We start from the raw sequence: 13,997 nt of genomic DNA, 5'->3' as shown, positions 1-13,997 counted from the left end.
TCGCCAGTCAGTCACATTCACTGACTGGTCAGGGTGATAACCTGAAATTGATTTCAGGATCCAAAAATCAAAGGAGAACTCACTACCATTTATTCGCGACTTCACCACTGTGTGTATTTTATCCTTTACTTGAGAATTAGATTCACCATTCTACGGATCTGTAAGCGATTAGCGAGGTCCTCGGTAATAAAATTTGTTTGTGATCCAGAGTCGAGCAGAGCTATGGCCAGAATGTGTTCACCGCTCTTAGTTCGGACGCTTACGATCGACGTAGCCAGAATTACCCTGTCCAACGCTGTCGCATGCAAAACATGTGACGTGGAAGGTTGATTCTGATTTGATGGAGGAGAAGGACTCTCTTGGGGTGGTGGCAACGCGAGACTATTAGCCGACACTGTGAATCGATGCAATAATGTATGATGTGAGCGGCTGCACACTCGACATTTATTGGCTTTGCATTTTACAACAGCGTGGCCTTTTCGCAGAAAATTAATGCATAGGGCAAACTCCAACCTTTGCATCACCGAGAGACGCGAAAATAAAGGGCAATTTGACACTACATGGTCTCCTGAATTGCAGTAGCTACAAGTTTGCTGAGTTCTACTGTTGGTGGAAGTGGAAGAACAAGCAAATGAACTGCGATTATGTTGCTTGCTTGGCATGACTTTGTCTTGCCTTGGCTTGGTCGATTCTTCAGCAGACAGATGCTGGTATCGACGATTCAAGACTTTCTCAAAGTCGGACCAAAGCGGCAACTTCTCATAAGTAAGCTGTTCATCCCACTTTTGTTTCGTCACTGGGTCGACTCTGTTTAAAACGAGATGAATGAGCATTGCATCCGAAATTTTCGTATCATCTCCGATCGACAGTAACGATCCGTAAATCGACGAAACAGTATCGATTAGAGTTCTTAGAGATGATGCAGATTGATGCGACATTCTCGGCAGATTGAACAATGTGGAAATATTATTCGTGAAAATCAAATAATCGTTGTCATATACTCGTTTTAGGCCAGCCATGGCCTTTTCATAATTTGCCTCGGTGACTTGGAACGCCTTTATTGTTCCTAATGCTTCATCAGAGAGGCACGAAATCAAATGATTAAATTTTTCGATCACCGGTATGCTGTTGTCGCTATGGACTAGTCTCTCAAAAAGGCTAATGAAATTTTTGAATTCCGAGTGTTTACCACTAAATTTGGGTAATGCCAATTTCGGAAGTCTAGCATGAGTTGGGGCTGAAGAAGACACTGGCTTCGTCTCGCTTGCTGCATCAAAGGCGGCGATAAGCGACATTATCTTTCCTTTGGTGACAATTATCAGCTCTTCCAACTCGGCTGCATATGCATCATCACCTGTTATGTCCTCGATTTGCTCCTGCAAATGGTTAGTCTTTTCAATTGAAGCATTCAAACAATCTAATCTACATTGTAATTCCGGTAATTGCAAAGGAATCGATCCTTGATCTAATCGATCCTCTAAGCGGCGAATGCTTTTTACTCGACTTTTGAGCTTAATCTTTAAGTCTTCAAGAGTGGATTTACTTTTTTCTGCCATAATGTTTGTGTATGAAAATTTTACGCAAAATTTTTTATATGTTTGAACGAGAACGATAATCGAAAACGAATTTGAATTGAATGTCGAGGCACGAGGTATCAAGGGAAAGAGTCGTTGCAAGTGACGGCCGAAAACAATATACCCCTTAGATACAGGGTAGCGCGTCACTTGGCAAGTAACAGTCGAAAACAATATACCCGTTAGATACAGGGTAGCGCGTCACTTGGCGCACCGTTAAGCTCAAGAGCGGCAAGGAAAATTCTCCCAACAAATACAACGCAAGCAGCAGTGGAGAAGCGAAAGCGAAAAGGAAATAATGCACCGGTGCTGCTGCTTGTATGTATGTGTGGGGGGGGGGGGGGAGCGACAGTGATTGCAGTAAACGGAAGATGTATGTATGTACATATAACTGTTGCGTCCAAATAGCGGTTCACATATGTCTTTATGTGTCGATATGTATGTATTTATGTGTTTTTAGTTATATTTATGCAATTACTAATAAAATGCATGCAATCAAGCTCTACTATATGTATATCATACGTGTGTGCCTAGAATTGAAGGCGATGTGCAATGTTTTCACCACAGGACACCTCAAAGAGAGATCTGAATGTCTTTTGCTCAGCCTTCAATTTTCTGCACAAATACCTCTGATTCCTCTTTTGGATCTTTGAATCCAACTGCTACTTTCCTGTCTTTATCGCAGGGCATCCCTCGGCGGTAGCAGAATTTGCACAAAAATTATTGTTGGCGCGACCGACGCGATGATATTTTACAAATTGATTGCCGATTGCACACACACACGACGCGGGCAACGAATATGTTTGCATATGTATGTATACTGCAATTTCATGTGTCACTGTCACTTATTGTTGTTGCCTATAATTCACTTTACAGTCCACCCGGGGGCGCCATGAAAAATTAGAAGAGTTTTTCTAATCAATTACCGAAAACTTTGGGTGGCTGTAATTTAAATTATTTATTTGGCGGGGCGAAAAACTTGTTACGCTCGATCTAATTCAAGGTTGGCGAACAACTATATTTTCTTCACAATTCAAATCTCTTACTCTAGCTAACCTACGGTGGCAAAGCGGGGCGAATTTGCCAAGAGCGAGAGAGCGAGCTTTTATTGCGCTCCCGCTTTGCCCTAGCCTAACTTACACTAGACTTCATAATTCAGATCAATAACTAATAATTGTGGCCATGGATGGAAGGTCACGCAACAGTATTTGTGCATGGAATGGGACTCATTGCTGTCAACCGGTTATTACAGATTCTACCCGATTTAAATAATACCGAAACAAACCTTTGCATTTAAAAAATATACCGTAAATATACTTACGAATTCAAGTTCTGGTTTTTGATATTCCGTCGAATATTACTAGCTATATAGAACATTTAGCCATGCCCACATAATTTTATCCGATTAGTGAACCTATTTTTTACTTGACTAGCTTGTTTTAAGTTCTTAATTTATTTATTTATATCATGCCTAGTATATACTATATCTATTAATATTAACAACATTGGTTGGCTCACAATGGTTGGTTCTAGTATGTTCTAGTATTCTAGAAGGCTGCCTGCTATATCACCGAACCAGAAAAAAACGTCATAGTCGTTACGTTTGAAATAATTTATTATAAAAGATAATCTATTCTAGGCCGTCAGCCATTGGGTGCTACAGGGGGACAAACGGATGACGGGTCGGCTCGCACAACTGTGAACTCGGAACTGAGGCGCAGCCGCTCCGGTTAGTAATACCCGGTGCGGTCTGCGTCTCACACCCCCCCTAGGACACAGAGGGTTGCGAGCGAACCGTCACCCGCCGTAACTGTGCACACCGGTGGAAGTGCGACTATACCCCCCCCGTGAGGGCGGCTGGAAACAGGTCCTAGCACGGTCATGTCTCTGCTAGGATGCTGGCGAATGGTAGTCGGGCGGAGAGAAGAAAACTCTCAGTGAAATTACCCCAATCCAAGGTGACACTGTTATATGCCGAGGGAAGCATGGCCGGGGGGGTGCCCGGTCGCTAATATGCGGACTCTGGATACCTGCCGACCTCCAGTTTAAATCAGGCTTCACGGGGCAAGCGGGCTATGCCTCGGGTGACCATCCCCTTCCCGCCTACTCGTGGGAACTACTATGCCAAATAATAAATATATAAAAACTAACAAAGCCGCAAAGGAGCTCGGTACTCCTCTTAAAGTACCGGAGGGACAAGCCAATCCCTCTGCACCAGCGCCTGGGAAACCGGGTCCAAAGAAGACGGGGAAGGAGACTGAGTCGGTCCACCGTCTCCAGGCAGCAGCCGCAGCGAGGGGGGGCCCGAAAAGCCAATCGGGTCCTTCCAAGTCGGGTGGCTCCAAGGGCGAAGCGGATACCGAGGTGGCTGCCAAGCAGAGCGTAATCGCGGCTGGTAAGCGCACCGGGACCGAAGAACCCATGGGAGCCCCGGCGGGCAGCGTCTCTGCACCACGGGGAGGAAAGCCGTCGTACCAGGACAGGAGACGAGCGGCTTTCATCCTGTCCAACGAAGAGCCGAGCTTCAAGGCGTTAGCCGAAGGAAAGGAGCAGAGGCTGTGGGCCTGCTCAATCCTTCCACTGTTCCAGCCAGCCAAAGCCGGAAAGGGCGCAGCCAAGGCCCCAACAAGCGGCAACGCTCAGCGGAGGACCCCGCAAATCAGCCAGGCCAAGCCCAGCAAGCCAAGCGGGTGAAGACCCACCTCACGAACCGGTCGTTCGCTGAGGTGGCGAGGGGCAAGACCCTGATCGGTGTCCTGGACAGGGGCGCCGAGGACGGCCATGTCCCTCGCGATAAGTGGCATCTGGTGGAGAACGAGCTCCAGGACCGGTTCCTACTGGAACTGGAGGAGAACGGCGGACCACCGCCAAAGTGTGAGGACGCAGGGTGGCATCAAGGCAAGGTGAAAGCCATCGCCTGCCAAGACGCTCGCTCTGCGGCCCTCTACATGAAGGCGGTGGCGGCCCTAAAAGAGGTCTATCCAGGGGCGAAACTGGAGGCCGTGAAGTGGGAAGATGTCCCTAGTCGCCCGAGAGCCAGAGCGTGGGTCTCGGCTAAGCCTGCAGAGCCTGAGAAGATCCTCAGGTTACTGCAGGTCTGCAACCCCCACCTTCCTACAGCCGATTGGAAGGTGGCAAAGGTGGAGGATATCCAAGGGCAGAGGCGCCAGATTATCCTCGTCCTAAATGAGGAATCCATTGATCTCCTCGCAAAGTCGGACGGTGTAGTGGATTATGGCTACAAGAAGGTCACCATATCCACTTACAAGTCCGATCGCAAGGGCAGGCAAGCGGAGGTCGAGCCAGACCCGGAGCTGCCGGAGATCCCGAAAGAGGGGGCCTCGTGCGAGGAAGACAACCCGGCGTCGGATGCGGCGTCCATGATGTCGGACGACATCTTGGACGACTACGCGTTCGACGAGAGCGACCTAGCCAGAGGTCTCAGCCACATCGTTGTCGGGGAGGAGCCGGAGTCCCCTGACAGCGATCTAGAAGCAACAATGGTGGAGGCGAGCCTCAGGAATGTCGTTGACGCTCCTGCAGATAAACCTCCACCATTGTAAGGCAGCATGCGCTGCTCTACTGCTCCACCTGACCAAGGGTGGAGCCGACATAGTCCTCATTCAGGAGCCCTGGATCCTCGGAAACAGGGTCTCCGGTCTGAGGACTTCTGACTACAAGCTATATGTAGCTGAAACCGCAGGTAAAATTCGTACCTGCATTCTTGCAAAAAGAGAGTTGCACTTATTTTTGCTCCCAAATTTCAGCAATGAAGACCACACCGCAGTGAGCCTCGAAGGCCAGGAGCGCTCACTGAGGATCGGCTCCGCATACTTGGGGCATGAACAACCAGACCCCCCTCCACACGCGCCTTTCCGGGCTCTAATCGCAGACTGCTCGGCCAAGGACATCGGCCTAATTGTGGGGTGCGATGCCAATGCACATCACTGTCAGTGGGGAAGCACTGACACAAACGAAAGGGGTGAGTTACTTTTCAGTTACTTACTGACCACTCAGATGGTCTTATTAAACCGGGGCAGTGATCCCACCTTATCATTAAAAACCGCAAGGAGGTCCTGGACCTCACGCTTGCCTCTCATGAGATACAGCGTAACATTGTATCCTGGAGGGTCCTGGAAGAGCACTCCTTCTCGGACCACAGGTACGTGGAAACTGTCTTCTCCTTCTCAGTACCGAAGCCAGTCCGATTCCGGAACATCAGGCGGACAAACTGGACTCGGTACTCTGATTACCTCTGTCGTGTTCTTCCTGAGCCCCCATCTGAGGAGGAGTTCTCCACGGAGGCCACGACTCGTCTTCTTAAGATCTTTATCGACGCCTGCAATAAGGCGCTCGACAAAGCATGCCCCTCTGGCAAGAACAGAGGCCGGAAGAAACCTGAATGGTGGAATCCGAAACTGGGTGAACTCCGGAAAGCCTCCCGGAGACTCTTCAATAAAGCTAAGGCTGAAAACGTTGAGCAAAACTGGGCCGAATACAAGGCCAGTCTGTCAACCTACAACAAAAAACTTAGAAAAGCTAAACGCGCCTCTTGGCGTAAGTTCTGCAGCGAAATCGAGAGTAACTCAGAAGCCTCACGCTTGCGCAGAGTTCTCTCGAAGACAACACCCACCCTGGGCTACTTGAAGAACACCGACCAGTCGTGGACTACGTCCAGCGAGGAGTCGCTAAATCTTCTCCTAAATACCCACTTCCCTGGCTGCGATGAAAACAGACCCAACTACCTCGCGCCTCCTTCTGTCGCCTCAAATGCCATCCTGAGACTGCTAAGCCAGGAGAACATTTCCTGGGCGATCAGAAGCTTTAAACCCTACAAGTCCGCGGGGCCAGACGGCATTTTCCCTGCCCAACTGATTCACGCGGGACATAAAGCCATTAACTGGGTCAAAATAGTTTACGAGGGAATCTTCTCCCACGGGTGCATTCCTGACACCTGGCTTCAGACCAAAGTCGTATTCATACCCAAGGCAGGCAAGCCCTCGCACACTGCCTCAAAAGATTTCAGACCCATAATAAGTCTATCGTCTTTTCTTCTAAAGGCGATGGAGCGGCTCCTGGGGCTGCATCTAACGGCGTGCATTCCGTCCAGTCTGATCTCAGACTCCCAGCATGCCTATCGGAAGGGAAGATCCACCGAAACGGCCCTACACTTGATCACATCGATCATCGAAGCGTCCCTTAATTTTAAGGAGTACACCCTAGTAGCCTTCCTCGACATAGAAGGCGCCTTTAACAACATCCATCCGACCGCCATCACGGGCGCACTGACGGATCTGGGCGTTGACTCCAGGACGGTGAGCCTGATCGATCAGATGCTACAATGCAGGACGGTTGAGGCATCACTGGGGACGTCAACGTGTACCAGATTTGTCAGCAGAGGCACACTGCAGGGCGGAATCCTCTCGCCCCTCCTATGGAACGTGGGGCGGTGAACACACTGCTGCGGGAGATAGAGGGGGGTGGCTGCCGTGTGGTGGCGTACGCGGACGATGTTGCCATAGCATTCTCCGGAAAATTTCCGCAGACGTTGTGTGAGTGCATGACAAGTACTCTCACGAAAATGTCGAAATGGGCAGACAAATGCGGGTTAGGCGTCAACCCGTCTAAAACGGAACTGGTGCTTTTCACTAGGAAGTACAAAGTTCCGGTACTGATTCCCCCAAGACTATGTGGGGAAACGCTAGTCTTCAGCAACAACGCCAAGTATCTTGGCCTAATCCTCGATAGAAAGCTCGATTGGAAATTGAGCATAGAGGATAGAGTAAAGAAGGCCACAGTGGCCCTCTATACTTGCAGGAAAGCCATCGGACTAAAATGGGGAATGACCCCCTATATAGTTCCGTGGCTCTACACCGCCATCATACGACCAATCATGCTCTATGGAGTGGTGGTATGGTGGCCAGCCTTGGACAGAAGGACATGCCTCGCTAAACTCAGCAGAGTTCAACGCATGGCAGAGCTATGCATAACTGGCGGGCTACGCACTACTCCAGGGGAAGCCCTGGATACTGTGCTGGACCTCCTCCCTGTGGATCTCATGGGAAAGAAGGTGGCAACCCTTCCCGCCCTAAGAATGAGAGAAGCCAGACTGTGGAAAGCATCCGCGGTTGGGCACTCGGGAATCCTGATGAGACTCCCGCAATTACCAGAGAGGACAGATTACTGTGATCACCTCTCGACGCCCTTCCAGGTATCAATCCCATCTAGGGAGGACTGGGAGATGGGCGAACCAGGACCTGCAAATGCGGTCCACTTCTACACTGATGGCTCAAAGCTAGACGGCCGCGTGGGAGGCGGAGTCTACTGCAGCGAGCTAAACATCAGTCATTGCTTCAGGCTCCCGGATCACTGTAGTGTGTTTCAAGCGGAGGTTGAAGCCATCAAGGAGGCCATTTCGATCGTCTCCAAACTACTTCTAGATACGCACTTAGTGTGCGTCTTCTCGAACAGCCAAGCAGCTATCAAAGCTCTAGGCTCAATATCGTCGAGCTCAGCGACTGTAAATGACTGCCGCAGGTCTCTGCACGAGATCGCAGAGCAGTTAGATCTCTTCCTTATATGGGTCCCCGGCCACAGGGACATCGAGGGGAATGACGCCGCCGACGAGCTAGCCAGGCAGGGTACTACGATTCCTCTCCTATCGGAGAGGGAGCAAGTAGCGATGCCCTTGGCTACGTGCAGGCTCCTAACGCACGAATTGTTCGAGCAAAATGCCAATAGGAGATGGCAGCAAACCGTTTCCTGTAAAGTCTCAAGATTGATATGGCCATATCGATCGAAGAAGCGCTCAGCAGAGCTGTATAAACTCAGCAGAGCACAGTGCTCTGCAGTTACTAGAGCCATTACGGGACACTGGCAGATCGGCACTCACGCCTCTAGACTGTCAATCCCTCATAACGACTTCTGCAGGAGTTGTCGCGACGAGGAGGAGGAGGAATCGGTCCCCCACTTCTTCTGCCACTGCCCAGCCCTTGGAAATCGTCGTCTTCGTATTCTCGGGGCCGCTTTCCTCACGGACATTTCGGACCTGTCCGTAATCAAACCAGGGACCTTGTCCAAATACATCCAAGCCACCGGATGGGACTGCCCTTAACCTGCAGTAGTATGCTCTCACGGTTCGGGCAACGCGAAGGGGCACATGCCCATGCGGCAACACAACGGACCTTTTATAGGTCCAAGTGAGCTTGGGGCGGGAGGCTCTTATCCCCACCCTCCCGGCTACCGCCTTAACCTAACCTAACCTAATCTATTCTAAGATTAGGTTAGAAATGGCTCACTTTCGTTGCCACACACGACATCAGCATTTATATTGCACGCATTGGTGGGGTTTAGTACGTCCGAGGCTGGCCACAGAAGCTTAACAAGCGTGAGACAATATCCCGGCACAAAGGCGTATGAGGCGTACAGGATGAGGGACAGACAGCTGCCAAGGAGTACGTCTGAAACAAAGTGTGAGAAAATAGTGGAAATTTTAACAAACAATAGAACCATAGGCATAGACCATAGACAGCATGGGAACATAGAACAGGCGCACTCAACCGAAACATACGCGGTTCGTTCTGTGACTAAGAGTGACCGGTATAGATAAGATATCGATGAGTAAAGACTATTATTGTCTTTACAAAACATGGAAACAGAACGCCCAGTGTACAACTGTAAATCGCTAATGTGTCTGGGCCTGTTGCGGGGTGGGATGGTATATGTACTTACGACAAAACACTTTCTCCCAAGGCTCACAGATGGCGATCTGTGTATTCAGCTCGTAGAGGACGTACAGCCATTTCACATAGTGCTTAAATTTTTCGTAATCCTCGGCCAGTTTCTTAAACATGCTTTGGTACGTTGTTCTTCTGTGCGAAAGGGCTCGACGGTCACAGAGTGCGCGGTGAACTAAACGCGGTACAAGCTACCGGCGCCGACCTCACCTCATTCATTGCTTATCATTATATTTGTATATATTTGTACATAGAATGTATACGCCTATGGGTTGTAAACCAAATTAAATGGATTTCAGGTGAAATCGCTGATAAAAATAATTTCGTATGATTCCGCGTGAATTTGTAAAATGTCATTGCTTATCGGGATCGAAGGGAACCCGCCCCCAGATGGGGGTGCACCCATTCATTGTCCCCTCTGATTCACACCCAGTGGGACTGCGGCTAGCAGGAACACCCACACAGATATCACATCGTTCGCGTACGCTTTAAGATGTACCGCCGCGCAGAACTCCACCGTTGGACTGTTGTTGTAGTGGATGCAGGTGGTGCGGATGCGCTCAGATACGGCCGCCAGGTTGGTGTACGGAAAGTTGAGGGTGAAGCCGTGCCCACCGATTAAAGTTGGTCTCCCGTGTGGTGCGCCAGGCACTGATCTTCTTCATGATCTTACGTTCAATATTTTTCTGCAGCTGGCTCAGCTCGAAGCTCTTCTTGTAGGCATAGTCCAGCTCCTGGACACCCCCCTGGGGAGCGGATTGATTTGAAGAGCGGTTAAAGAGCGGAGACCAGCAGGCGGCATCCTGCAGATTAAAATGGGTCATGCTGACGCGTGTCTCTGTCTGTATGTTGAAGTGCATCTGCAACAAGGCAATCATAGACTGGGGCAAGTTTTACGTAGATCTTTGACTTACGTTCTGCTTCCCCACCAGGCAGTAGACGCGCCTCAGCGGACAGTATACATCCTGCAGCTGATAGTGCCTGCCGCTGGCAGGATCCACGAACAGGAGCTCGGCCGTATCCGGCTGGCGATAGAGCACATAACAGCACTCCCCATACGAACAGGATTGGCCCAAAACCAGCCAGCACTCGAGCCCCAGGCCCAGCATATAGTTGCAGAGCAGGACGCCCTGTTCCTTGACAGAGCACCAAGTGCTGTCCAGCAGCGTCTGGTTGTCCAGCCAGACGCCACGGAAGTCCATGCAGGGATCATAGCTGTGCAGTTGGCACAACAATGCCACAAAACGACAGGCACTCTCCAGGGCACTCTTGCTGGAGGCCACCACTCCTGGCAATGGCACCTGCTCCAGCAGCCGCGTCACACAAACCCGCTTGCCGAAGGCCGTGCATACCAGAGGCTCCACATAGCGCTGCGGCTGGGGCAGCAGCTGTTGCAGCTCCATGCGGCGCTCATTAAGGTATGCCTGCAGCTGCACCGTCTCTGCACACGCCAGGACATTCGTGGGTAGCGGCGGCAGGTCGCAGCGGTTCGGCTCGATGGTGAGATAGAACCAGATATGCACGGATTCCTTGAACTCAGGATACTGATCGGGGGGCATGTTCGTCACAGATTCAATTAGGGGTCGCCTGTAGCCGATCAGCACCTTCGGCATGGCCAGCTCAATGCATCCCTCAAACTGGAAAACTGATATTTGAATAGCACGAAGGATTGGGTATGGTATCGCTCACCTTCCCGCTGGTCAGGAGACTGCTGACTGGCACTCGGTACTCGCCCAGCCAATTGCATTGGACACGCTGGTACAGATCGGATGCCTCGTCACTGAGCTGCCGCTCGATGACCTCGTCGAACAGGATGATCTTTAGATCCTGCAGCTGCAGCTGCAGCTCTTCGTTCCAGGTGGGATTGCTGCCCTCGGCCGAGCGACTGCGGCTCAGTCGTTGGCCATAGCTCAAGGACACAAACGGACGCACATTGGAGTACATGAGAGCTGAATGGGGGGACGGAAAAGGAAGCTCTTTAAATACTCAAGGAATCCATGGATGCCTAGCCAGGGCTTACTCTGCGTCACAAAGAGGCTGTTGCTCATGTCTGCCTCGAAGTTAGGATGCTCCTCGATGTTCAGAAGGTGGCGGCTACGCACCGGGACCCCAGTGGCCCTCACCACATGGAGGGAAACCACAAAGTGCTGATACTGATCGTGCTCGGCCTGTGGCTGCCAAGCAGCTGGCTCGCGAGTCATCGCCGTCGATTGTCCTTGAAAGAGCGAGCACAAGGCACGCCAGAGAGACGTCCATCCGGTGGCAAGAGAGAGATCAAAGCCATTGGCTAGAAACAGCAGGGGATGCGCCAACTGCTGGGCCTTGGCCCGACGGGCGCTATGGTTACCGATGATCTCGTAGAGCAGCTTCAGGAACTTGTAGCCTATGCTTGTGCAGATCGATGGGATTCCAGTAGGTTCCGGGCTCCAAGAGCTGGCTCGAGTCGCCAGCGGTGGAGAGCGCATCTCCATCGTCGGATATTATCTGTTGTTCCAAGGCGGGGATAAAGCGAAGCTGCTTGGTGTGGACGTTTCGCTGCTGGTGCCGCGAGCGGAGCAGCTGGTATCGCTTGTTGCTGAACAGCGTGCGGATGGGACAGAACTGAAGCTCCTGCTCTGTAAACAACAGAGCTGGCAGCTTGTGTTTCTTGTGCTTGTGTCCTATGGGCGTGGCCGGCTCCGTGGTGGCAGCGACGGCAGCTACAGCCTTGGGTCTTGGAGGGAACAGAGTCCGAAGCAGGGCATCGGGCAGTGGTTGTATGTCATCCAAATCGCTGGCCCCCTGACGCACCTCTGTGGGGCCATAGTCGTAGTACAAGCAGACATCTCCGGCCATCTTGGGCGAAGATGGGAAGGCCAAGAAGCCGAGCTTTAGATGCACCGCCTTATCCTTTCGGCTGAGATTCAGCCTCGTACTCATCACGGCCAGGCGGCGTCCTTGCTGGGTCAGCGTGGACTTCTCATAGAGCCAAATGTTGAGGTTCTGCGGCATCGTTCGCTTCAGCAGCACACCGATGCTCTCGTTCATGTACAGATGAAGATCATCCTCCAGGCGGTAGCTCCTGGTCTGGCCCACATAGAGCTCGTCCAGGTAGAGCTTCAGGAAGTAACTGCGCTTGCGACGCTTGGACAGCTGCTTGCTGGCTGGCACGAAGAGCTTCGCAGCTGCCTCGTCAGCATACAGACGCACAAAATCAACTAACGGTTCCTCGGGATCCTTGAAGGCACGATCGTAGTCCTTCTTGAGGCTGGCCATTAGCTTTTCGAAGTTCGGCTTGCGTGGCGGCTTCGATGGGGATGCGCCATCGACCATCGATTCGCCCCACTGACGACGTCGGCAGTAGAAGAGCTCCAACTGCTCGCGATAGACCTCGGCGAGATCGTCCTCGAACTGCTGTCTCCAGTCCGAGTAGGCGGACTCCAGGTTGGAATGATGGCCTACATGCAGTTTCAGCTGAAAGCGGGTGCATTGGAAGTCCTGCTGGCTGCGGAGCGCCTTCAGTTTGGCCCATGCGCGGAGCAGGCGTAGGGAGAGATTGCGCTCGGCCGTGGATTCCAAATAGAAACGTTGTCGCAACTTTTGCGTGAGGCGCAGCTGACGCCGAATCTCGTCGGTCAGCTCGGGCCGTGCAGAGAGGACGAGCTTGGCTCCCACTTGGCGGGCTATGTTCAGCTCCTCCTTCAGCTTCCGGCATACCTGTCGGTTACGATTTTCAGTATACTGATCGAAGAGATCTTCCAGCTTCTGCGCCATTCGGTGCTCTGTCAGAAGCAGGGGATGCGCAGTAAAGCGGAGTTGCTTAAACGTCAGCGTGAGGCAGCGACTTGTAGGTATGCCCATGAACTGGCTGATCGGTGCTGGTGCAAGGAAAATGCCTTGGAACTCCTTATCGCAGACAGTGCGGTACAGGCGGCTGTCCGTCACAAATTGGGAACGACTTTCATCACACAGCTCCGATACTAGGTCGGAGCTTAATTTGCTGGCATCGCCTTTCGCCTGTTCCTGGAAGCGGTTCAGCATGCGTATTTGCGAGGGCCTCGGATTGCAGTCACTCAGATGCAGTTGAAAGTGCACGGCATTGGCGGGCCTATACAGCAGGCTGTCGTCATAATAGTGCACCTGTTTGTGGACACCTGGCCAGACCAGCGGCGGCTCCTGGAGCTCAATATCTATGTATGTTTGGGCCGGCGAATCGATTGGCTCTGTGGCAGCCTCGCCGTCAATGGAATTGTACTCAGCCCCCACCTCCTCCGGTGTTGTTTCCTGGACAGGTATCTCCTTCTCTCCGACAGCCGCATCGTCTGCGCCGTGAAAGAACTGCAGGCTCCGTGCCTCCAATTCGAGTTCTTGGCTGCCGCAATCTTCGTACTTGGTTTCTCTCAGCAATGACTCAACCTCCTGCTCACATCTTCGATATGCGCGTGTGGTTTGCGTTTTTCGCTTCTTTTTGCCGCGCCTTGGTGGAGAACTCGTCTCCATAATTGATAATTTATGTGTTTACAACAAATTCCTGAAAAATTTAAAGTTAAAGGATTGTTTTGACAATTGAATGGTTGCAACTGGTCATCGATTGAGTTATCGATAGAAAATAGAGATGAGACTCTGTTAATCGAGTTTCCAAAATTCCAAAAAAAAAAATGCACGATCAAGGTTTTGTTTTCGTTTTCTTTTTGCTGTTTACATACAA

General features: G+C 51.3%; 1 protein-coding gene and 1 pseudogene across 1 annotated transcript; both read right to left on the bottom strand.

Moving 5' to 3' along the window:
• Positions 1-3,171: 3,171 nt before the first annotated feature.
• Positions 3,172-9,716, bottom strand: LOC108157981. Its single transcript, XM_033396324.1, has 5 exons — positions 9,713-9,716; positions 9,574-9,575; positions 9,306-9,501; positions 8,842-9,034; positions 3,172-3,204 (listed from the first exon to the last, which is right to left on the bottom strand). Exons 1-4 carry the CDS (start codon positions 9,714-9,716, stop codon positions 8,853-8,855), a joined length of 384 nt encoding a protein of 127 aa, XP_033252215.1. The 3' UTR covers positions 3,172-3,204; positions 8,842-8,852.
• On the bottom strand, positions 9,453-13,866 carry LOC117190477 (annotated as a pseudogene).
• Between the last annotated feature and the right edge of the window lie 131 nt (positions 13,867-13,997).

The sequence above is a fragment of the Drosophila miranda genome (genome assembly GCF_003369915.1).
Source record: "Drosophila miranda strain MSH22 chromosome Y unlocalized genomic scaffold, D.miranda_PacBio2.1 Contig_Y1_pilon, whole genome shotgun sequence".
Classification (NCBI taxonomy): Eukaryota; Metazoa; Arthropoda; class Insecta; order Diptera; family Drosophilidae; genus Drosophila; species Drosophila miranda.
This window is presented reverse-complemented; position numbering and strand designations above follow the sequence as displayed.